This window comes from Pagrus major, chromosome 4 (genome assembly GCF_040436345.1).
Source record: "Pagrus major chromosome 4, Pma_NU_1.0".
Classification (NCBI taxonomy): domain Eukaryota; kingdom Metazoa; phylum Chordata; class Actinopteri; order Spariformes; family Sparidae; genus Pagrus; species Pagrus major.
In genome coordinates, this window is record NC_133218.1 from 1,908,764 (window position 1) to 1,934,797 (window position 26,034).

Sequence of the window (26,034 nt, forward strand, 5' to 3'; positions counted from 1 at the left end):
TTATTTTTTCTAGGTGGGCCAAGATCTACTTTGTGAGTTGGTGGCTCACCTCCTCTGTCATGTGGGTCAACCTGTTTGTGGCTCTCATCTTAGAGGTCAGTCCATTTAGACAACACAGACAGATGCATTCATTCATAACATGGCTATAACAAAAAACTTAAAACGGAGTTCCAGTCAACAGTTTAAATGCTATTCTACATCAGTGCAAAGGTTATATTATACTGCAAATAACCATAGAAACAAAACATTTTTATGGCTTTAAGTAACCTGTGTGTGGATTAGAAGGACTACAAACACACTTAATACATACACTACCAGTCAAAAGTTTGGACACACCTTCTCATTCAATGGTTTTTCTTTATTTTTATTATTTTCTACATTGTAGATCAATACTGAAGACATCAAAACCATGAAGGAACACATATGGAATTATGCAGTAAACAAAAAAGTGTTAAACAAACCAGAATATGTTTTATATTTTATATTCTTCAAAGTAGCCATCTTTTGCTTTGATGACAGCTTTGCACACTCTTGGAATTCTCTCAGTCAGATTCATGAGGGAGTCACCTGGAATGGTTTTCCAACAGTCTTGAAGGAGTTCCCAGAGGTGCTGAGCACTTGTTGGCTGCTTTGCCTTCACTCTGCGGTCCAACTTATCCCAAACCATTTCAATTGAGAAAACCATTTCAATTGAGTTTAGGTTGGGTTATTGTGGAGGCCAGGTCATCTGACGCAGCACTCCATCACTCTCCTTCTTGGTCAGATAGTCATTACAAAGCCTGGAGGTGTGTTTTGGATCATTGTCCTGTTGAAAAACAAATGATGGTCCCACTAAGCGCAAACCAGATGGGATGGCATGTCGCTGCAGAATGCTGTGGTAGACATTAGGGCTTTGACATTTGCCAAAAAAATCATATTCGAACTTCGTTTGTTTATTAATATTAATATTCGAATATATTCGAATATTTATTGATAATATTTTGATCATTAAATGCCTCCAGTAATATCTATATTGGTATAAAAAAGTTCGCAGGGGATCTTGAGTGCCGGCTCAAGATACTGGATGAGGTTTTGGAAGCCAGTGCCATATATAACGTTAATTGGCCTCATATCTTCGCAAATGAAGCGTGCCAGCAATTCGGTCGCTTTCTCCTGACGGGCATAGGGGAGGCCTCGCGAAGGGCGTAACATGGAGTCAATTCGCGGCTGCTTTGTCCCCGACCCCTCGCCCTCCTCCTCTTCCAGCAGCGTGCTGGGATGCAGTGTTGACAGGTGAGCTCTCATGTTGCTGGTCGTGGAGTGGTAGATAAGTTCAGTCTTACATATTTTACAAATAACTTTGTCCTTTCTCGTTATTTTTCCTTGTTTCAGGAAACCAAAGAAGCGCCACACATTACTCCTTAAATTGTCCGGTGTGTATAGTTCTCCCTCCGCACTCGCAGCCATTTGCTCCGCCATTGTTTTTCTGTGAAAAAGTGTGAACAGGCGTCAGGCGCTAACGACGTGATAACGTCATCAGTACAGAAGCCCCAGGTGATCAATGCTCCTGAGCTCGCGTTTCATAAAACAGGCTGAAAAAAGCCTCGAATCTGGATTGAAATTATGTTTTCAGGCAAACACATTTACCAAAAATAATGCTTATTACAGGTTCGAATATTTAGAGCTGCCCTAATATTCGTTCGAATATGGTTATTTTTTTAATATTCGAATTATATTCGAATATCGAAGTTCGTTGTCAAAGCCCTAGTAGACATGCTGGTTAAGTGTGCCTTGAATTTTGAATAAATCAGCAACAATGTCATCAGCAAAGCACCCCCACACCATCACACCTCCTCCTCCATGCTTCACGGTGGGAACCACACATGTAGTAACCATCCGCTCACCTTTTCTGCATCTCACAAAGACGGTGGGTGGAACGAAAAATCTCAAATTTGGACACATCAGTCCAAAGTACGGATTGTTATTTTCATTTCCATTCCTTGTGTTTCTTGGCCCAAGCACTTCTCTTCTTCTTCCTCAGTAGTGGCTTCTTTGCAGCAATTCGACCATGAAGGCCTGATTCACGCAGTCTCCTCTGAACAGTTGATGTTGATGTCTGCTACTTGAACTCTGTGAAGAATTTATGTGGGCTCTAATCTGAGGTGCTGTTAATTTGTGGTTTCTGAGTCTGGTAACTCTAATGAATTTATCCTCTGCAGCAGAGGTAACTCTTGGTCTTCCTTTCCTGGGGTGGTCCTCATGAGAGCCAGTTTCATCATGTGTTTGATGGTTTTTGTGACTGCACTTGAGGATACAAAGTTCTTGATATTTTCCGGATTGACTGACCTTCATGTCTTAAAGTAATGATGGACTGTCGTTTCTCTTTACTTAGCTGAGTGGTTCTTGACATAATGTGGATTAGAACAGTAGTGGAATAGCGCTATTCACTGTATTGAACTATGTACCAACCCTAGCTCTGCACAACACAGCTGATGGTCTCAAACACATTAAGGCAAGAATTTACACAAATTAACTCTTGACAAAGCACACCTGTTAATTGAAAACCATTCCAGATGACTCCCTCATGAATTTGATTGAGAGAATGCCAGAAGTGTGCAGAGCCGTCATCAAAGCAAAAGGTGGCTACTTTGAAGAATCTAAAATATAAAACATATTCTGGTTTGTTTAACACTTGTTTGTTTACTGCATAATTCCATATGTGTTTCTTCATAGTTTTGATGTCTTCAGTATTGATCTACAATGTAGAAAATAATAAAAAATAAAGAAAAACCATTGAATGAGAAGGTGTGTCCAAACTTTTGACTGGTAGTGTATGTAGGATTTCTGCATTATAATATCCAAAAACGACTAGACCTTTAATATGTATTTTGTTGAGTTGTGTACTTTCCAACAATGTTCAAACCAGATAAATCCACAAGTTTACTCAAGGTAACGGTGCGTTTCATTTGGTCGGTCGTAGAGTGAGGAAGTAAGTCAATGAACAAGACACCTGATTCACGTCAGATAGATTTTCATCAGCTGTGGCTGTTGTTTAATGGTGTGTTCACCACCAGCGAAGCAAGTTTGACTGCAGGATCATTTATGTTTTTTCGTGTTACTTGTGCAAGTGTTTATTCGCCCAAATCAGCCAGATTACTTCACTGTGCATGAGCCGTAAACTGGTGAGCAACAGCCTTACCGAGGATGTGTGTCTGTGTGTTTGAATTCAGGTTAGCCTCTCAGTGAACTCAGCACTCCCCAGAGACTCTGGTTCTCTCTCTTCTTTTCCCCCTCTCCTCTCTGTAGCATTACGTTCTTGAAGTAAAGTACATTTCCCCTTCAGCTCCAGTCAGCTGTCAACAGTACAGCAAATAAACATCTGACAATGGAGGCCTCTGCGGATCACTGCTGCAGTCAGGTTGATAAACGTTAGTGAAGATAAAAATTCTGAGGAAGAATCTGATGTGATCCACTTCACAATGCCCTCCCAACATGAGGCTCGGCAAACATCTTATGTCAGTTTTGATTCAGAGACCCCTAGACGGAGAAATTAGATAATGTGCGTTTAAAAACAATTAATAACAATTTTAACATAGCCTCTCTTTTTCCCTATGTTAAATATAAGGTGTTCTCTGGTGTCGCCATGTAGAGAATTTAGAGACGCCTGCTTAACATCATGGTGTTCTTCACTTATTTACATGATGACAATGCAATCCAAACTCTGGTTAAACTTCGAGTCGATGACGACAATGCTTGTTGCCACAAGTGCAACAAGTCTTTGTTGTGCCATCTAATAAGAGTGCATCACATACATAGAGGCTGAGAAACACACAGACTGCAAGCTCGTAGTTCATCTCTCATTTCACAGCTCAGGTGTGTCATGGAGTTAAAGGGTCAGGTCTTTTGATGTGGGGTTGTGTGAGGTATTTATCCCTTGTCAGTGTATTACCTGCAGTAGATGACTGTCACCTCTCCCTCTGTGTGGAGAAGCAGGAAGAAGGGCATTGTACTGTCACCTAAAATCTAAAAATATATACATATCAATTTAATGTATGTGTGTGTGTGTTTGTGTGTGTGTGTGTGTGTGTGTGTGTGTGTGTGTGTGTGTGTGTGTGTGTGTGTGTGTACACCGATCAGCCACAACATTAAAACCACTGACAGGTGACGTGAATAAAATTGATCATCTCATCACAATGCGATGTTCTGCTGGGAAACATCGGGTGCTGGCATTCATGTGAATGCCACTTGACACGCATCAGCCATCCAAACACTAGGCTGAGGACTAGTGAGTGTCAAAGCCACTATCCAGAATGAAACAACAAACATCCATGAGTACAATAGGAAGATGGCCCCAAGTGATGAACTGCTAAGTGAATACTTCAGGTAGCAGAAACTCTGTGAGTAGGAGAAGGAAGAACAGCAGGAAACATCACGGAAGGACAAATCCCTGCATGGTATGTACCATCGACAGATTGAAAAAGTGGCTGATATCGAGAAATCCTATCAGTGGATGGGAAAAGCTGGACTGAAAGACAGCACAGAGGAATTGATCTTGGCAGCACAGGAACAGGCACTCAGCACAAGATTGATTGAGGCCGGGGTCTACCACACCAGACAGGACCCAAAATTGGTGATGGCTAACCAACCGGACATAGTTGTGGTGGACAAGCATCAGAAGAAGGCTGTAGCAATCCCAAGCGACAGCAACATTGGGAAAAGAAGGAACATGAGAAGCTCAAGAAATACCAAGGGCTGAAAGAAGAGCTGGAGAAGAGTCAAGGCAACAGTGGTCCCCGTGGTAATAGGAGCGCTTGGGGCTGTGACCCCGAAACTGGAAGAGTGGTTCTAGCAGATTCCAGGACCAACATCCAGGATCCCTGTCCAGAGGAGCGCAGTCCAAGGAACAGCTAAGATAGTGTGCAAAACCCTCAAGCTCCCAGATCTCTGGTAGGGGACCCGGATGAGGGAGGAAGAAGACAAGACCCCCCGCAGGGTCGAGTGGAGGATTTTTTGAAATGTTCTTATTTTTTATATTTATATGCGCCCTATCCAGCCAGAAAAAACTGCCTGACGGCAATGTAAAGCGCCAAACATGTTCAAAACACAGCTTACACTTAAGCGGATATACAGTCATGGAAAAAATTATTAGACCACCCTTGTTTTCTTCAATTTCTTGTTCATTTTAATACCTGGTACCACTAAAGGTATAATACAATGAACACGACAAAAAATGCAGCTGATCACATAATACTTTATGTCCTATTTGACATTCTTAAGCTTAATTGTATTCCCAGGGTATATAAGAGGCCATTTCATGTCATAAGCAGCACTGCACATGCAAAGGCTTAGAGTGGTTTCCTGCTTACATTCAAGCCATAGCACAACTCAGAAGTTGTCAGCTCTCACATAATGCCTAAAACAAAAGAATTATGTGAAGCCACAAAGGCAGCCATCTTGGCACTGCTGGAAATTGGCATGAGTGAGAGACAGGTAGCAAAAAAACTAAAGATCTCCAAGACAGCTGTTCATTACAACAAGAAAAAACAAGCCGAACACGGCACTACCAAATTGCTACCTGGCCGCGGCAGGAAACGTCTCTCTACCCCACGAGATGACCGTGCACTCGTCCGTTCCTGTGTCAGGAATCGTCGTCAGACCTCCAGGGACCTTAAAAATGAGTGGGCACTGTCGAGAAATGTGACTTGTTCGGCAAGGACAGTTCGAAACCGACTTGTTGAAGCTGGTCTGAAGTCACACAGAGCACGGAAGAAGCCCTTCATCAACGAAAGGCACAGGAAGGCCCGGTTACTCTTTGCTAGGGATCACAAGGATTGGACTGTTGATGATTGGGCTAAGGTTCTCTTCAGTGATGAATCCAATTTTGAGTTGATGCCCACTCCAGCTAACTTACTGGTTAGGAGGAGGCCTGGAGAAGCCTACAAACCAGACTGTCTTGCCCCTACAGTAAAACATGGGGGTGGATCAGTGATGATCTGGGGTTGTTTCAGTATGAGTGGAACAGGGCAAATGCAATTGTGTGAAGGGCGAATGAACCAGGTCATGTACAGGGCTACTCTTGAAAACAGTCTTCTTCCATCAGCTGGAAAACTCTTTCCTGCCTCGAATGACTGGATTTTCCAACAAGACAATGCCCCTTGCCACACAGCAAGGTCAGTTAAAGCCTGGATGGAGAACCACAACATTCGCACCATGCCTTGGCCTGCTCAATCACCAGATCTGAATCCAGTTGAAAACCTATGGAAAATCATCAAACTCAAAATGGAGAACCACAAGCCCAAAAACAAAGCAAATTTGTTTGAATTTGTGCAACAGGAATGGGCTGCTGTGACAGCAGAACAATGTCAGAAGCTGGTGGAGAGCATGCCAAGACGCATGGCTTCAGTCATCAAAAACAATGGTTACGCAATCAAGTACTAACTCCTGTGTGTATCATGTGTTTAAAGCAAACAGAAAAGAAAACATGGAATGCTTAAAAGCAGTGTTTTTGGCAGTACAGTGCCATAGCTATTGATGTAAGAACTTAAGTGATTTTGGTTACTATCAAGAAAACCATGGAAAATGGCTGAATATCAGCTCTTAAATTAAACTCTTACGGGCTATTTTTGTTGTTATCATTATATTTGTCCAAACAAATGTACCTTTAGTTGAACCAGGCATTAAAATGAACAAGAAATTGAAGAAAACAAGGGTGGTCTAATAATTTTTTCCATGACTGTATATCTTTTAGGTGGAACTTATTTTAGGTGGCTATCTTGCTGCTGGTTCAGATTGTAGTAGTACAATGCCCTTCTTCCTGCCAGTGCTTCATGCTGCTTCTCCACACAGAGGAAGAGCTGATGGTCATCTACTGCACTGACAAGGGAAAAATACCTCATACAACTCGACATCAAAAGACCCCAACTATAACTTTAACCGTACTAACATGGTTTCATTGTGAAAGTAACCTTTATAATTTCAGTCAAAAATGGTTGTTCAGAAATTCACAGTCCCAATAGAAAATGAAAAAAGATCAAATTAAAAAGACATAAAAAAAAGCCATATTTAAACTTGAAAAGAAAAGGAATGGTACCTAAAAATAACAGCTTCAAAATTATTTTGATGATACAGTGACTTATAAAATGGTGAATGGTGTCTGTGTCTCAGCCACTCTGTTTGTTTGTAGTTAGCATGTAACATTACATTATATCTGACAAATTGTTAGAGAAACCATTGCTGTGTATTCATGACAGTTGTGCGGCACTCGGAAACGGTGGGGGACACCAAATGACACAAAAAACAACTTTTGCAAATGTTGCTTTAAAATGTAAAATGATAAAGTAAAGTGAGTAAAAAGTATAAATAAAAGATGGAATGGTATAAATGGAAAGGCTCTGAAAGCTTAAATTGGAAACATGCAATTGTCAATGTTAATGGAAATAAGATAAGGGGAATGTCAGATGTCAAAATGGGGAATAGAAAAAAAAATTGTTGTGCATTTCAAGTCATTAATTAGATTAAGGTGAAATAATATGGGCTGAAATATGTGCCACTAGAAACTGAATTTGAATCATTTATATTTGAATTTGAATTGCTAAACTTGAATAATTGCATTAAAAAAATGAATTTGAATCACATAATTTGAATTTGTATTGTTTAATTTGAATCATTGCATTGAAAAACTGAATCTGAATATTATGATTTGAAATTGAATTTATTAGTTTGGAACTGAATTCCAATAAACTTGAAACTGAATGTAAGATTATGAAATTTAATTCAGTTTCTCTGAAACTATATTTGATCCTCACTGAAAATTCAACTCTATATATATTTTCACATTCAGTTCTCACAATTCAAATTCAATTCTCAAAATTCAAATTATGTGATTCAAATTCAGTTTCAATTTACTGTGACAGACATCCGGGTAGTTGAGGAAGAGCAATCGAGCGCAGATACACAGGACTCCTCTTCGGCCAATCAGCACCTAAGTTTTTGAGCACGTAACATAGTGGTAATTTACTTAACGCTGGCTGGTTGCCACCCGCCATGAAACAGAGGAAGAAGCATAGACATATATACATAGACGCCTCATTGAGCGGGTTGACCCGCTGCTGCGATACGTCGACGTCGCCGCCATATTGGAGGTGGCAGCTCTGCCCCGTGAACTAATACAAGTCAATGGAGTGAACTTTAAGCTCCTTCTACAAAGTGCTATAAGTTAATGTCTCTCATTTATAGGGATAGACCGATTATCAGCCGGGCCGATATTCGGCATTTTGAAGTATATCGGCATCGGCCTTTTTTTTAATCCGACGACCGATAAGAGATCAATTTAAAACTGGGTTATTTTGGCTCTGATGCAGCCGCGCCTCTCTGTCTGCTGTCACTACTCTGTCTCCAGCATTGTCCCACCCACAGCACCATCTGATTGGTTACACGCTCTGGTTACACGCAGAGCCACGGCACAGGTAACAGCCAATCAGCAGTGAAAGCTGTGCATGCACAGTGCTCACGTGAGTTGTAGAGTTTCGCTACAGTCTGCTGAGCGTGTAGAGCCAAGCGGACCGGTGGGCTAACGTTACGCTAATGCTAATCAGCCTTCACCTCAACGTGCTTCCCTGCAATAAAACTGGACTGAATTGAGTTCATTAGGTTTTTACTCTCTCTCTCACACCCACACAGACTTCTACTATCACGGACTATTTCCATATCGATATTATCAGCAACCTTGTTTCGAGTGATTAACACGCACGTCTGGAGGGACTGCGAGCGAGCAGAGCTGCCGCTTATGTTTATATAACGTTAATGGGCTCACAGTAATGTTACTAGTAGTTGTTGAGTGTAGAGGACTGGGATGTTTATTACAATTTCGGGAGAGTCTGCTGCCTTAACTTACCTTCGAAACCAAGCCCCCAGGAACAGCGGCGGTTCCGTTCAGCAAAACTTTTTCTCCTCTCCGCTCGCAGTCACTCCAGACGTGCTTGTTAATCACTCGAAACAAGGTTGCTGATAATATCGATATGGAAATAGTCCGTGATAGTAACGTAGCCCACTGGTAGCCCCACCGGTCCGCTTCCTCCTTCTGGCTGTAGATGCTCAACAGACTGTAGCGAAACTCTACAACTCTAAAGTAACTACTGACGTTACAGTGAGGCCCAATACGTTAGCGGCAGCTGTCTGTTCCTATGATAAACACTGATTATTAAAGTGAAGATGCTGCAGGCTATTTAGTGTTTTTAACGGTTTAATCACTTGAAACAAGGTTGCTGATAATATTGATAGGGAAATAGTCAGTGATCAAAGTAAGAAGTGTTTGTGTGTGTGTGTGAGTACAATTCAGTTAGTTTTATTGCAGGGAAGCACGTTGAGGGGATGGCTAGAGAATTAAGAAAACTAAATAAAAGTTAATTAATAAAGAAGTGCGTGTGTGTGTGCCACATGAGAAGCTGCAGAAACTGACAGCAAAGCACCGTCTGTCTGAGAGAAAACTGTAGGGCAATAATGGCTGTTTAACTACCAAGTTATTTTACCCTACCTTTTTTTTGTGTTGATTGAGAGATCCCAAGCAGCAGAAAATGACATATTGTTAGATGAAGTGTGTCCTGAAGCTGTCTTTGACAGTTTCTTGTAGAGAGGAGCAGGATATTGCTGTTCAAGACTTAAGACATAATATAACTGCATCAAGGCCAATATTTTCCCTTTTACTGAAAATGAATATCGGCTCCAAATATCGGTTATCGGCCTCCTTGACTACTAATAATCAGTATCGGTATCGGCCCTGAAAAAACCATATCGGTCTATCTCTACTCATTTACATATTCACACACGTATGAATACATTTGAGAAACAGATAGGAACCAAAAACGACGTCTGTAATGTTCTCTGATGATTATAAACGTTAACTACTCCTTATATGTTCAGTACACAGGTATACGGAGCCCTGGAGATGACATGGATGTGGTTTTTTTTAACTTGCGCAAGATACATATAGATCAGTAGATCTGTAGCAGTAATTTTAAGTGACTTTAGGTGGGATTAAATCTGAAAGGGATGTGAATTTGTGTGACTTGTTGAAGAAAAACCTAGAATAATGCTTGTCTTATCTTTTAGTATAAACCACATATTAAACATGTGAACAAAACAACTCTCTGAACTTCTTTTCTAACAGAACTTCATCTATAAGTGGGACCGCAGTCACAGCTGCTCTGTAACCGATGTGGAGAAGATCAGATATGAAACTTCTGTTCAGCTCATATTCAAGTAGGTGCACGCTGTTTTGTTTTAAGTCATAGAACTTAAAATGTAGATCTGAAGCCATAACTCATTCCTGATCCTCTTTTCTCCATGATTTCCCCCTTTCTCTGAAGAGAGAAGATCCAGGAGCCAACAGAAGAGGAATTACTTTGTCAACTACATCAACACCCTCACTTACACTTACATTGGTGACACACACACCAGCACTGAAAGTCATTATAGAGTCAAGAAGTTTTTACATGGCTGTGTGGAAGGAGCACTGAGAGGTCAAAGTTACAGCATTCTGCCACTAGTTTATTAGAATTTGTATTATGGTAATAACTTCTACTGAACCCATAGGGAGGAACATGTTCTTATCATTTGTCATGTTGTTCATGAGTAAAACCACTGCAGTTTCAGTTTCTATTCACTATTGGTGTTTTGAAAGAAGTGGACAAGAAATTATTCAAACTATTTACACAAAACACTCCTGCCAATTTCATGTTTTGGAAACTGCATGTAGAGAAAGCAAATCCAAATTTCTGAATGTTAACTGTGAGATGTTTTTCGTTTGCCACACTGTGGCACCACTGTCCACAAGACCTTGAATTTCACCAGAGCAGGGGTCAGCAACCTTTACTTGAGAGCCATTTTTGCCCCCCTCCCTCAAAAAATTTGTCTTGACCCACAAAACATATTTTAGCCTTAAATTAGCCTATCAAGATTAGATGTTTCCATTTTTGTTGTTTTTTTGGGGGGGATGCTATAACCAACAAAACACAAAACTTGAATTAGAATAGCAATATAGAACTATATGCAGGCCTTCCTGAGTCCTCCCCTTGTTTGACAAAATGAATAAAATTAAAGTGGTCTACTTTGATAATTAATAAAGCATAAAGGCAGCCTAGCTTTTTAAAACAGTAAAAGTAAAAATTTCGGTGTGAGATAATCCTCCTTTTTTCCCTCAGCCACATACAGCAATCAACCGTATGCATGAGCATAAGACATGACAGTATCAGCTCAGGGTCATCTAATTCCCTGACAAAATCACAACTTGCTAGAACAGATACTATTCTGTGCATAGGCTACACATTTGTACATTCAGACAATGTATGAATCACCCTAGGCCTACAACAGTGATAAAAAAAATAACCATTATTCATTTGCATGTAATTTTTTGTCAAAGCCACAGGGGGAGTCCTTACAGAGGAGCCAAAGAGCCTTGTGCAGCTCCAGAGCCACAGTTTGCTGACTCCTGCACTAGAGAAAATATTAGATTTTTTGCCTCTACTAGATAGAACGCCTGAAGATGGACAGGAAAAGGTGGGGGTGGCAGGTGGGGGTGTGCGACACGCAACAAAGAACTCAGCCTCAATACATGGGCTGCATGCTATACCAGGTGAGCTACAAGGGACATAAGCCCCTTTCCCTTGGAGAACCTACAACATTTCTCCAATGTGCTTGCCTCTAGGGGGATGTTTAAGTTGTCCTTTTTGCACATGATGGACCATCTTTAATGTATTAGTGTCTTTTTCTCCTCTGCACCACGGAAGAGTAGCAGTGGGTCAGACAAGAATAACTTCACAGAAGAAGAGTGTTCTATTGGTGGCAACAGCAAATAACTGCAAATACAAAAGGGAAGCAGCAGTCCTCTCTTCCCTTGCTGCTGCTGCCAGCCAGGGGCAGAGCTGCTGTCATACTTAGACACCATGGTGTTCAAAAGTACAAAGCTGTGTTCACATTATTTAAAATAAGAGTCTTGCTCTTTCAGTTTTAAGTTTAATTAGTTAAAGTTTGACAAGGCAAGGTACAGCAGCAAGGGAACAGTTTTACACAGAATGAATCCTGGAATGCGTCAAACATAACAGCTTTATCGCTATGAGCAACCAGAATTATGCTGTACATCCCTTAACCAGTAGTGACAAACATCAATTAAAAATGCCAACAGCAGGAGCACCAAGAATGAATCCATTCTTGACCAGAAAGCAATGTTTGATATTTAGTTTGATAAACGTGTTATGTCATATTGCTGCAAAAAGTTTTTTTCTTATTAAGCAACATGATATCATTAGAGCAGGTGAACAGGTGGGTGTATCTGTGGTAACTTGTGAGGCTGGAGGCTGCATGATGAATCACCACCCATCAACAACATGGAGTAGCAAAGGTTCAGTAAATATATTCTGTCTGCAGGGGGAAATCTGCCATAAAGCCAGTGTACTGATTTTTTTAAGTCAAATGGTAAAAGGGTCATTTTTTGTGACTGACACTTTATGTTGTCTGAATTGGGTTTTCTTCTTTAAAGGACAAAGTATGTCTTGGTATTTATATCAACAGTCTAAATACATTTTATTTGTAGAAATAGGGAAAATATTTTTTTATGGCTAGAAGTTTGGATGTGTTTGAAAGACGTTTGCAAATGTCCAACATTTGCATTAACTTTATTCAGTGTGTATTTCAGTCTGCATTTTATGAATGTTTGTAGAAAGGTGATCCAAATCCAGATTTTAAATAAATATTTTGCAAAGTTTCAAAGATTTGTGATTTTATTGATTTTTATCAGGAGATGAACTTGGGGGCACCACTTACCCTTCAGTTTTGTGTCACCATTTTGCTTCTTTCTTCTGACAGATTCTCAAAAACAAGTTAGAAAAAGATGCACCAGATTTGAACTAAAATGATTAGTTCGACTGAACAACTAGGCTACAGTATATTTACACTTACAAAAGCCAGACTAGAGGCACACTCCAGCTCGGAAGGTGGCGCTAATGCATGTAAATGCTGTTTGCTAAATGCTCGAAGAACAAGACGGGGAGGGAGAGGAAGTGACTGGATCCTGCTCGTGTTAACATTCAAAACAAATGTGTTGAACTGTTTTACTGAATTTAGTTACGTTTTCTTGTGGAAGTCGGCAGAAGCTGAAAATGGACGGTGAGTTTAATTTTCGAAGTTACGGTGAAAAGAACGTAATGGTTGTTTCACTGACCCTAACCCCGACATTAGTGTACTGTAACTTCTGTTAAAGCTCGTTTAAAATTCAACGCCGTGTGTCCCTGTCTATAGTCTGCTAACCGTTTCTAAAACGTGCATATTTCATCCTACATGGAGCCATATCACCTTCACAAAATGGTTGCTACTGCACAAGAACGTAGCGTGAATATATTTCAGTCAAAATCTGGAACAGTGATGTAAGAATGAGTAAATAGTACTATGAATCTGAGCAGATAGTCGATGGCAGCTCACAGTATGTGACCCGTGTCAGTCAGTGCACAAAGGCATTGAGATGTCTGCCCTCAGAATAAGACACTGTGTTTTATAGTCCTCACAGCTCATCACCCAGTCAGTGTGTGAGCTGTGGGAAGATGTGGGTTGAGTTTTTGTGTCCTGACCCTAGAACCACCAGGGGTTATTAATGTATACCTCACTCTCAAATGTACACACAACACAGTTGATCCACCGTGATCTACAGCCCACAGAGGGAAACAAAAAAGGGAACAAACACGGACAACGAAAAATAAATGAGTGATGATAAAGGAAATAATAATTGCAAGAATCAGATATCATTACTGTTAGTATAGCCAATAATAGAAACAACAACGGCAACAATAGATCATTTCTTGCCACCATATTGTACCAGCACTAATGACCGCAGCAGTAATCACAGCAGCAGTAAAGGCTCATGGCCATAGAGAGCCAATAATGAAAAACACAGCTGTATGGAAACCTCAGGGGAATTACTTGGGCTGGTAAAGAACTAGGCACAGTTAAAGCCTAATGAGTAAAAGAGTGCTTAACATGGATCTTGAAAACGTTTGAGAGTTGCATTGAGTTTGGAGATGATGCAGAGCTGCTTGAAACTTAATTTTACTAAATGGTTGATTTGTTTGTCAAACTTGAACCTTGAAACAAATATGACTCCAACATGGAGTTGTATAACCCATGTGCCTGCCTAATGCTTTTCTAGCAATGTGGCAAAGCAAAGTTCATTTTACTTAATTTATTATACATTAATATTTTACAAATATGTTTGTGAGAAGACTAAAATTGAACAGAATTATACCCCTTTCACACTGGATGAAACCCGCTTAGACCCAGTAATATCTGGCTTTTTACTGCCGTCAGATGAGTCTGCAGTAGTCACAGGTCTTTATCGGCTCCAGCTCCAGTCAGCTGTGATGGAAACACAACACCTGGGTGAACATGCTAATTTTCGCCCCTTTTTCAGTCACAATGCTATGATGCGTGTTTATGTTAAGGACACCGGTTTGTAAATACTGTTCCATCCATTTCTGTTCAAGCAGCGCTCAAACATCATTCAGTCTGAGCTGAGATTACCAGATCCTTGCCAGCTGCCTGATTGGTACTGAGCATGTGCAACTACCAGAGATCAGAAAGAAATTAGATGTCTCACTCCTTAGCTACTTCCATTATCTGCTCCTTAAAAAACGATGTCTCAAGTTCAGAATGTTATTAAGGCATAATGAAACAAGTTTTAACATCTTCTGCATGTAGTCTGATGAGGTAAATGAGCTGCTGCCTTCTACTGTTCCTTGTTTTTCTGATGATGAAAGTGACATGGGGAAAAAACTAAAGGCAAACTGGTCTCTGAAAGGAGTGAAAGGAGTCTACCACTCATTTTCAAAAATAATTGCATTTTTAGATATGATGACAGTTACAGGTCTAAATGCCTGTGTTTTGTTAACTGGGGGCCTTGCAGAGACTGCTCCTTGAGACATTTGTTGCTGTAACCAGTTGGTAACTGGCTAACTGGCCCTGTATTTTCCCAGTCTGACTGTGTGTAGAGCAGCACTGCAGTAGCTCATCGGACAGGTTTGTCTACTCCATGACAGCTGTTGGAGACAAGTACCCAGTTATCATCTCTTAAGTCTCCTCTTTGACATTTAAGCTCACACAGGTACTTTGGTTAAACATACTACAAGGAACTTTTACCTGGTAATAAAACAGTCTCAGTTTAATACTGATGCCTCTAATGACCTACATAAGCAAACAATACCATCAGCAAGAAGATTGGCTTTCTCTGTAAAGTTATAGTTACTCAAATTCTTTTTTAAAAAAAACAAAAAACTCAAATTCCGACTCATCCAGGTCAGAGAAGTCATAAGTCATTCAAACTATTTTAATGGTGGAGTGCTGAGGATGAATTGAGGAGTCTCACAGCCTGAGGAAAGAAGCTGCTCTGTAGTCTGGTGGTACAGCACTACATCAAAGCTTACTTTGGGCCACCAGAATCAAAAAAGAAAATCAAAGTTCCTTGTTGTAGATTTAAATAGTAAGAGCCTGTGGTGTTTTTAATTAAATACCCTCAAGGCTATACTTCAAAACCATTTAATAATACCCTGGGAGCACTTAAAGCTCAAGAATGTGGAAAGGTTAACATAGTACAAGTGGGATCCTCATTCATCAATGTCACAGGGAAGTTCCTTCAAAAACAAATAACTTTTGTAAATCAGGAAATTAGTGGATGCTTGTCATTGTCAGCCAGCACAAAAAGTTTTATTTCCGACCCGCACTGACAATAATTACGTCATTCTCAGTGTCTTCTGTACTTTTCATGCAATGGTCTATAACCTGTTTGCACAATGAAACGGTAGACTGAGCATGGAGTTTTTCCTGCTGCAGTGTTTCAGTTATGCAATAACACCGGCGTGAAAAAGTCAACAAGTTCCATGACTTCTTTGGCATTATCTGGGTTCTCAAGACACTCTCTCTCTGGAGTGTGTAATGTAGCGTTCAGTTCTGAAAGAAATAAGAAAATGGATGAGAGATTGATGAGATTGTCAGCCTCCTGCATCTCCAATGTGCGGATCTCTCTTGCATACTTCTGCCAAGGCCCAACAGTCCCCTTTAATTCAGTCAAGCCTAATCCAATATCAAATAAAAACATATATAAATCTACTTTTTCCAGATTTTTATTTGGATGCATATTAAACTAATTCACAGATATCAGTCACCTAATTGCGCCTGATTCTTCATCAAGATTTATGCATTATTCCCTGAGAAATTTATGTAAATGTCAAAAAACATCTCACAATGTAAAAGAAAGTAAGGAAAAATTCTCGTATCGTCCTTTTAATGGATTGTATTCCATTTTGTGGAAATTTCTTGGAAATCCGTTCAGTAGTTTTTGTGTAATCTTGCTGACAAACCAACCAGCAGACTAAGGGATAACCTCTTTAGTAGAGGTAATGATAGATGTACTAATTAATAATAAATAACAAAAAGTTGTTAGTTGCAGCCAGAATGTGCTTCCAGCTTGGATGCAGTAGGAGTATTTCTAAGATAAAAGTAATTGATAAAACTTAGACTTCAGTGTTGTTTTGTTCTTGTTTGTTATGTGGCTCTGTGGATGGGTGCTGGGACTACACTGGTCCTCTGACCACTCCTGCATAAGTTGATCAGGTTTTGAGTAATTCCAGGTTTGTTTTTCCCTTCAACAGAAGCACTTGTTCGGGCCACAATTCCTCGTGATCTGGTGGATGTTCTTGGTGTTGAGGTAAACGGATACATTTGATGATCTGTGTGCTGTCAGTATTAACTGTTAATCCCAAGTGCTTTTCACTCTGTGGTTAGCCCCAGGTGAGGGGAGCTGTTAGCTGCAGGCTAAGAAAGCGTTCAGACTGGCACATTCCAAAGTGTGCTCCAGAGCCCTGGGTTTAGGTTAACCCTGGGTTAACAATCTGTGTGTGAAAAGGGGCTAAGTTAACCCAGTGCTATTCTTAGCCTAAAGTATATGCAGTGTGAAAAGCCCTGAAGTTATCTCTCAATGTCATTTCCAGTGTTGTTGTACAATTGATGCCAAGATTTACCGCAGAAAATAAAGTCACATGATATCTAGAGCTAAAACAGCATATTAATCTACAACTAGTTTTATAATCTGTCTTTTTTTTTTTTTTTTAGCAGAAATGAATATCTTTTGGCTTTGGGTTTTGGACTGTTGGTCAGTTCCAAGACGTTTTACTCATAACAGGCATTTTTTACTCTTTCTTAACAGCTTATAGACAAAACAGTCACTAGATTAATTTAAAATGAATTAATCTATAAATAATCAGCAGGTATATATTATGAAAGGCTGTAGCAGACTGGTATTATTTACCAATAGGTTGGCAGTTATTTATTGCTTTTACTTAGTTATTGTAGTAATGTATTTAATTGTTAGTTTAACTGGCACAAATACCGATTGCATTGATTGATTGTTACACAGGCAGAAGCAATGCGATGTATATAGTGTCTAGCTGAAGCTAATCTGCAAGCCCCTATCCCTGGTTAGGCTCTAAACGACTAACAAATAAATTGTAATAATAAATACGATTAGATTAAGGGTAACGGCAACAATGATTTAGTCTAGTAAAGATTATTAATAAAATTGAAGGTTGATGTTTGATACTAAAGTTAAGTTTAACTGTAAAATATCCTGCCTCAGTCCCTATATTTGTCACAACTCCTCACAACACAAATTCCAATAAGATAATCAGCACTGATCATGTACTGCAATCATTTTTTTTCCACTCATAATTATTATTTTGACCTTTTAAGAATATACAGACTGGACATGTTGTGAAAAAAGATAAAAACAAGACGTTTCACATAATCAATGTAAATTGTAAATGGTGTTATTTCCTCATTTCCAGTCTCAGATCAACTCTAAAGCACAGGCTTTTACCAAGGCGTTCCTGAAAAACAGCACTCAGCAGCAATCACAACATAAACTGCAGAGCATGTTGAGTCACAAGGCTGTGATCCTGGGCTATTCCAGGCCTAAGAAGGACAAGTCGAAGAGGAACAGCAAGAAAGCCAAAGGACTGAACGCTCGGCAGAAGAGAGTGATGAAGATCTTCCAGATCAAGCCTGAGCACCAGAGGTTGGTCAGGAATCTGCACCCCCACGTTGACAAATGTACATGACTGCAGCAAAATGCATCACTGTTTCTATCATTATCATTGTAGATACAAGCTGTTCCTGCCTCTGCACGAACTCTGGAGACAATACATTACTGACCTGTGCAGTGGATTGAAATCAACAAGGTAAATCAGTTTGTAGCTCTACAGATTTGAACCCTGACATTCATCATTAGTTGCTCACTGAAGCCCTCTTGCCCGCTTTACTTTTACTGTATATTGAGTCTCATATGTCATGTTGTGTCTTTACAGCAGTCCACAGTTTATTCAGCAGAAGCTTCTGAAAGCAGACTTCCATGGTGCCATTATCACAGGTAGATTTTTTAGTTTTCTCTAAAATGAACATGATAATTACTTTAATCAGTAACACTAGCTATCACAACTTCACCAACTGGAGAAAGAAAAAAGTCTAAAAAGGTCAAAAGTCCAGAAAAACTTGTAGTTTATAGAACAACTTTATTGTTAGACCAATGTGTTTCATCTTGTGGCCTTTGTTAAGATGGCCCTGAGTAGACCTTGGAAGTAGTGTTGTAGTCAAGACCACACCAACCGAGACCAAGACATTACCGAGACCAGAGAGTACCGGGACCAAGACAAGGCCAAGACATTTGGAGGTCGAGACCTAGACAAGACCAAGACCATATATATCAAAGGAAAATCAAACATCAAAATGTGAGTTTTCTTTTTTTTTAGCTGGTGGAAATCTTTACACTACCAAATATTTGAAGTTATTAGCTGTTTTTGAGAGGGTCCTTTTTCACTCGTATCAGTAAGGCATGGACAAAAAGCCTATCAGCGGTGGTCTTGACCAGTCTCATTCAAAAAACCCGAGTCCGCCCAGTCCGAGACCTAGACAAGACTGAGTAAAAATGCCCTCGATTCCAAGACAAGACCAAGAACCTCAAAAAATGGTCTTGAGACCAAGACCGATCTCGAGTACTACAACACCACTTGGAAGTAGGGATAATTTTTATGAAGCTTTTTATCAGATTTGTAGGCTCTGACACACTGGTTCTGACCTACATTGCCCAATGTGTCATAATTTTTTCTATAATAAGAATTGTAAGTTATTGACAAATAAGTGCTATTATAGCTCCAGCATGGGGTCAGTTGTTATGAGTTTTGTATTTTTTCCAATTGGGTGTAGAAAAGATTATGTTTCTGTTATCCTTTTCTGTCACACAGCACAGATGTGCAAAGACTATCAGACATGTACAACGCTGATGTGATATGTGACCTACTGGATGGTGTATGTTACCATGGAATTGCAAATTGTGTGTATTAGGGTTGCAAATTTAAGGTTGAAACTTCCCATGGGAAATAATGGAAATGTATCTGATTTTATGGGAATTAAGAAGAAATAACAGTTATAAAATGAGGCTGTCAGGCTGTATTTACCATGTCATATGCAGATAGAAACAAACCTTTTACCATATCACAAGCAGACATAATTGTTAAGCCTTCTTATCTGCTCGTTGCGTTTATGAACATGTTTGTTTGTTTGGTGGGCGGTGGCACTTCCGGTGTCAACAACGACAGTAGCTGTAGACGGAATCACCATGGCTTTCTATACCAGGTCCCTGCAACACCTACCAAGAATTAATATTAACAATGTCCACCGGATAATTCAAGCTTCATCCGTGGTTCCCACGAGCAAGAGGGAGAAGGGTTTTAAATTCTATGTTTCATCGTTCATCGAAAATTACGAAGGTAAATTATGTTATATAGCTAGCTAGTTAGCTAACTCTAGTTTTTTTTTTTTGCACTTCACTATGCTAGTGACACCTTTCAACATGAACCAGCAAACGGGCGATAGATTGTGTTTGTTCAACATTTTGTCTATTCATTTGAGTATTATTTGACAGAAAAGCAGATCGATAAACTTTGCGGGGTACAAGAGTGTCCACAAGAAACCCCTTGTCCACCATAATGGCCATGTCAGCTGTAAGGAATTTTGTAATCCCTGACATTTTAAAAATTTCCCTAGCGCTCATAGAGCCCGGATACAGTGGAGAAACAAAGGTGATGGGACCATGGGGGGAAAGTGGTGTGCAAATTGTAATTGGAGACCAGCTCACTTTGCAGAACAAGAGTATCTGCGTATGGGGAAAACTCTGATGTTAAGTGAGCTTTTATGGCTTCCTTTGGTAGCCACAAACGGATGGAACCAAGAAGGTGGTACAGACGTGCGTCCAGGTGGTTATAATTCTGCTGACTGTGGTACGGTGGATACCAAAATAGTTGGCGAGATCACGGAGAGGTGCATTAAAAACGGAAGCAACTCGTCTATGGGTGCAAGTTTCTGGTAAAGACATACAAAAGAAAATGAAAAAAGATTAGCCAAGATACTGCATATGTACAATTATATTTTACTGTGTATATAACAGTATATCTAGCACCTACATAACATAGTTAAAGATGGTTATTAATTGCAGCCTTTGTGATTACGTTTGCATTAGTTCAAATTGCAGTTAAGATTAAGCACCAATGGGCTAACCTTTCAGACTAAAGTAATATTAAGTTTAGTAAATATGCATGCATCTATGAGACCCTGATAACATAGCTTACTGTGGATCTGTGTTGAGTTGAGGCTGCACTGGCACTGGTTATCCGCACCATCTTGGTGTTCACAGCTGGCTCCACAAGTTGCCAAAAGGCCTGGAAGTGCCGGTAAGAAGTTGGGGTTAATATTAACAATAACATACATTAATTGGATGAAGGAACCATGCAAGGCGTTCCAGACCGAATCATGACTGTAGCTGCAGAGTTTCGATTTGCTGTTGCTGCTCCTAAACCACCTTCTCTAAAATTTCATTCTCCTCTGCTAATTCTGATGCCATCACTGATGTTGATGGAGTTACACAGTAGTCGTGGTCCGGTGGTACTTTCATCTCGCAATCAGAGTCTGATGCGTAGTCCGGCAAGGGAGAGGGGCATTTTGGGTGACGCTCCCACACATTTTTGCCTCGGTGCTGGTGTAGCATATCTATTCATAAAGGCAGGGTACCGCTCCTTTTTTAAGTTGTCTACGTCCCCCAGCCGTTGCAATTAAATCATCTTCCTTGAAATGCCGACTATAGACCCAAGTGTTATCAGTGGGAGTGACATCATCTCTTCTAATCTTGACTAGCCACCGAGCTTGCACCTCAGGATCACGGGGGAAACGATGGAAACTAAACGATGGAATAATACACTTGTCTTGTGACAACATATATGTATATATAATGTATGTGTATATGTATATATGTACATGTATACATATGTTTTATATATGTGTATATGTATTATATGCATATATATGTATTATATGTGTGTGTGTATATACGCATGTATGTATTATATATATGTATATGTATGTATGTACTGTATATATATGTATGTGTGTGTGTATATATGTGTGTGTATATGTGTGTGTGTGTGTATATATATATATATATATATATATATATATATAAGATCTATGTTGTGAAATGAATAGTTTCTTTAAATTATGACCCCTTGGTGGACAGAGTGAGGGAGATGCTAAGAGAGAATTACACCATCCGTGTTTGATTAAAAAGTGGACAAAATGCCCTTGCTGTACTCTTCCCGTCTACAGACATTCACATGAGACACACATGCAGAGAAACATGGAGAGAAAGATGTATTGGTATTAATTCCATCCTGAAAACACTGATTGTAATGCAGTCTCTCCTTTTCAATGTAGGCCTACTTATGTCATTGTTTTGAGCAAACTTGTCAGGAGGGGTGGGAGTCACAGAGTTACTCACAATACAGTTTACAGTACGCTGCCCACGATAACAAGAGTATTGCAGAGTTTACCGTAGACTATTTTCTGACAAGCAATTTGGCTGTTAATGTTTCAGAATTCCAGCCAAAAAAAAAAAATAGCAACCAGAATGGCCATATACTATAGACATGTATATTTAGACAGCAATAAAACACAAAATGGTAAATGGACTTGCATTTCTCTAGCGCTTTTCCAGTCTACTGACAGCTTTACAACACTTATCACATTCACACGCTGATGGCAGGAGCAATTTGGGGTTGAGTATCTTGCTCAAGGATATTGCATACATGCAGCCAGGAGAGCTGGGGATTCAAATCAGCAATCTTCTGATTACTGGATTATCACTCTACCTCCTGAGCTACAGCTGCTGCTGTCGCTCCACCTTTTCACGCCCAATGGTGTGTGTGTGATGTGCCTGTGGTTGTGCTTTAACTGGTGCTAAGCACCTGTCCTCCTTCTGACTACCCCGGTGTGGAGCTCCGCAGCCAGCTCACAATCTGCAGTGATCGTTTCAGCTTATGTGCTATTTACTTTGCCAGATGCTCATCTGGCAAGAAAACATGCTGGGAATTTATGAGAAATAGTGTCACTGCTGTTTTTGATTGTGTTTTTACATATGTATCCCTCTTTAGGTGACCAGATACACACACATACAGTTGTGGTCAGAAGTTTACATACACTTCCCTCTTCATCCTCCTCAGACGCCATGTCTCCTCCCTCCCTTACAGCCTCATCAGGCATAACAAGTTTTCCAACAATACTAAATTCAAGCTTAAATTTCCCAGTATGTTTCAGCTTACCCTCAATATCCTCAGCTCTGAATGATGCAGGCACAGTTATGTCTCAGCTCTCTCGTTTCAGGCTCCATTGCATTGCTGAGCGCAGTTCCATTTACATCTACCTGATCCAAGTCCCTGAATGTCTTTGTTCTTTTAGTGTCTCATCACTGTACATTAGTCTGTGTTTTGTTGTCGTCACGTCTTTGTCTGTGGATTAGTGGACACATGTTTTACTATAAAGTCATTTGTGTTTCTGTACATTTTACAGTTCAGTCACTGAACACATTCTGATTTTGCAAATGCTTTACTAAAATTATAATGAAATATTTTCCCTAAATTAATATGTGTGTAAATAGACCAACTCTTGCCTCATCAGCTATTACTCTGTGGACTATGAGGTCATATCGCTGGTCAAGTCACAGTAGTCTGTATAATAACTTTTATTAATGTCATATTAATACTAATAATTTTGAGCTATGATTTTAAGCTTAAAACAATAACTTATTTTTTAATGACTGTCTGCTTTTGATATGAGTTGAATATCACAACTCCTGACTGCTCAACGACCATCGACTGGATGCATTTCTGTTGGCCCAGATGCAGGCTACTGCAGTGTAGTACTCATACTTTCTTTTCTTTTCTCTTTCACAGTGGTCCGGTCTAAATGCCCATCATATGTAGGGATTACAGGGATTCTAGTCCAAGAGTTCAAACATGTCTTCAAGATCATCACCAAAGAAGACAAACTGAAAGGTGAGACAGATGGACGTGTATCACTCACTGAAACTCACCTGTATTAAACCTTGAGCAGCATGGTTTAACATAAGTGGTGTTGTTCGAACAGAGGATTCTGACCGAGTTGTAATAACAAACCAACAATACTGGTTTAATATTATTCAACCTGAATTTAGTTTATCATTTGTAAAGACATCCATAACAGTAGAACACAATAGACTGTTTTCAGATATTTTGGCTTTGGCAGGAAAAGTCCAGGTGTAGCTGATAACATTAAAACAACTGCATTCCATTTAGGTAAGCTAGTCCCAGGGTACTCTGACTCTCCAGCTATGACCATTCAAATTATCTGCAGTGAAAAAGGTCCATTCTTTACATTGATTGATCAGTTTGATTATTTTACATACTTTTAGCACAATATAATGATATCTGAAAAAAATATATAAAGAAATTCAACGTGATTTGGTTGCAATAAACCCTTTTCACCAAATTAAATGTGAAAATATTTCTTTGTTATTTTTTTTCAATTTCCAAAGGGCCTTATAAATGGGTGAAGACCAAAATGCCAAAGTATGTCCACTAAAAGTGGCAACATTTTATAAAGGATCTGTACAGAGATAGTTTCTCTATAAAGAGTAAGATGATTTTTCTTTAACCAGAAACGGACATTGGCTTGCTATCCTCAAAGACACCGGACTACATTGACAAAAACAGTAATTTTACCTCACAGATAATTGTGAAACAAAAAAAAAAACTCACAAACCCTGTTGGTCAGACTTTGTACTGTTCCAGCAATCACCTTCTCTGTTTGGTTGAAATAAAGTTACATGTGAAAATATTCTCTTTTTCTCTGATGCCCAACCTCCCTCTTTCAGCCATCTTGGTTGTTTCGTAACAAATCTGCCCATTGTCAGATAAATGGATGTGATTGGCCTGACAAAAAACAAGATGGATGGAGATTATTTTAAATGGGCAGGGTACCAGTCACGTCTGCCAGAGCAAATAAAACATGAGCTTGGAGATTTGTCTGGTTCCCAGAATAATATTGTGCTATTGCAACCAAGTTATGGTGAAACCTTCCAGTCTTGGACGCTCTCTAAGCACCAGTTTGATAGCAGTGTAATGAAAATTTTCACTTTTCACAGGTTAACGCATTTGTTCCTTTGTTTTTTCTCACCCTCCACTTGTTGTGTGACAGTGATCCCAAAGCTGAACAGTGTGTTTGCAGTGGAGATCAACGGCTTTGTTTCCCACATCTATGGAAGCAAGTTTGTGCAGCGAGCCAGTGAACGCTCTGCCAAGAAGTTTAAAGTGAGAGGAACCATCGACTTGTAACTGTGCTGACTGTCACTTGAGGATCAAGTGTGCCTCAATGAGATATCACATGCTCAGACTTTCACTGCCCTCTATGGGCAGTCCGCAGGAACTGCAAGAACAATGTTATAGCAGTGTGTAGCAGATGCTCTGTGGCCATTTACTGTATGAGACCATAAAACGTCATTTGAAAATGTTTAATTCAGCTTCAGTTTTTTACCTCATTGCATGTGGACCACTTTCACAGGTCTCACTTTATTTTGAAATTGGACTCCACCAACTCTTCTTGCCCAGGATCAGAATGTCACAGGAGTACTAAACAGCCATTGAAAATGGTTGTATAATGTCTTTTGTGTCTCTGTTTAAAGAGATTTTTCAAGTCTGAGTAAATAACTCTGTTAGGGTTATCTTTGCCTCTGCTGCTTTCTCTTGGTCAGTGTTTTTAGAATCAGGAATGTCCAGAGGTTCACCACCAAGACTATCGTATAGTTGCTGCCTGTACATGAAGACTGTTATGAAAATGCTGTCTCTGCTTACATCCTGTTCTCAGTCAATGTATCCTCTCTGTGAGAATGCTGAAGATTTACCACTCGTTCCATTTCGAAGCTAAAGAGCTAGGTATTGAAAATATGTACTTTTTGCAAACTGACCTAAATGGTTCTGTAGAAAAAGTTGTGATTGAGTTCCTGGTCATACTTGTAGTTTTTGATCAGGTGTTTCCAGATTAAAATGGAATCAAAGCTTTTTGATGATTCTAAACTTTTTCCTGCTCAGGCTTTTGAATGTCTACTTCATTTATGAATTTGTTTATTTTATTAAATTAAAGAAACATTTCTTATGTTCCATTATGTTCTATTTCTCATAATACTAATACTGTATTCCTCAGAGAAGATCACAAAGTGTATTGTTTTGATAGCATCATACAACCTTGGTCATCATATCAGCTCCTAAGTTTCAGTCATTACTCATCCCTGAGGATCACTAACTCTCAGTAAACTGTTCTCAATGGTATGTCTTTTTCAGAGGTTTGCTCATAGTGGAGTAATGGAATGGGAACCGAAGATTTTATTGAATCATTTCATGTAGCTCTCGTCAATGGGAGCCATTTCACTGATAGAGTACAATTAAGAATAAAAAAAATAGCAGATGTTAGCCAGATGGATAAAATGTCTGCTCTCAGACAGCATGGGGACATGATTCAACAATGTTTGTAAATGTACAGGATTCATATGAGGGAATATTTGAGGTCTATTTCCTAGTATAATAGCAGTGATGTAATGTAACTAAGTACATT

At 39.6% G+C, this 26,034-nt stretch overlaps 2 protein-coding genes across 2 annotated transcripts in view; both read left to right on the forward strand.

The window, feature by feature from the left end:
- Positions 1–12,741, forward strand: part of tpcn2 (two pore segment channel 2) — a 58,499-nt gene extending 45,758 nt beyond the window's left edge. Inside the window, exons 23-25 of the mRNA XM_073464165.1 lie at positions 14–95; positions 10,145–10,236; positions 10,344–12,741. Of these exons, the coding sequence (XP_073320266.1) occupies positions 14–95; positions 10,145–10,236; positions 10,344–10,422 (253 nt within the window). The 3' untranslated portion in view covers positions 10,423–12,741. The remainder of the gene's footprint in view (positions 1–13; positions 96–10,144; positions 10,237–10,343) is intronic.
- A 305-nt stretch (positions 12,742–13,046) lies between these two features.
- Positions 13,047–25,583, forward strand: pop4 (POP4 homolog, ribonuclease P/MRP subunit). Its single transcript, XM_073464166.1, has 7 exons — positions 13,047–13,137; positions 16,665–16,720; positions 17,856–18,085; positions 18,171–18,248; positions 18,375–18,436; positions 23,343–23,444; positions 24,625–25,583. Exons 1-7 carry the CDS (start codon positions 13,131–13,133, stop codon positions 24,759–24,761), a joined length of 672 nt encoding a protein of 223 aa, XP_073320267.1. The 5' UTR covers positions 13,047–13,130; the 3' UTR covers positions 24,762–25,583.
- Positions 25,584–26,034: the final 451 nt, after the last annotated feature.

What these genes read in the sequence shown, in the direction of transcription:
- pop4 (XM_073464166.1), top strand. An exon ending in TGGATGTTCTTGGTGTTGAG is followed by an intron (nt 16,721 to 17,855) that starts GTAAACGGATAC and finishes CCTCATTTCCAG; the next exon opens with TCTCAGATCAACTCTAAAGC. An exon ending in CAAAGAAGACAAACTGAAAG is followed by an intron (nt 23,445 to 24,624) that starts GTGAGACAGATG and finishes GTTGTGTGACAG; the next exon opens with TGATCCCAAAGCTGAACAGT.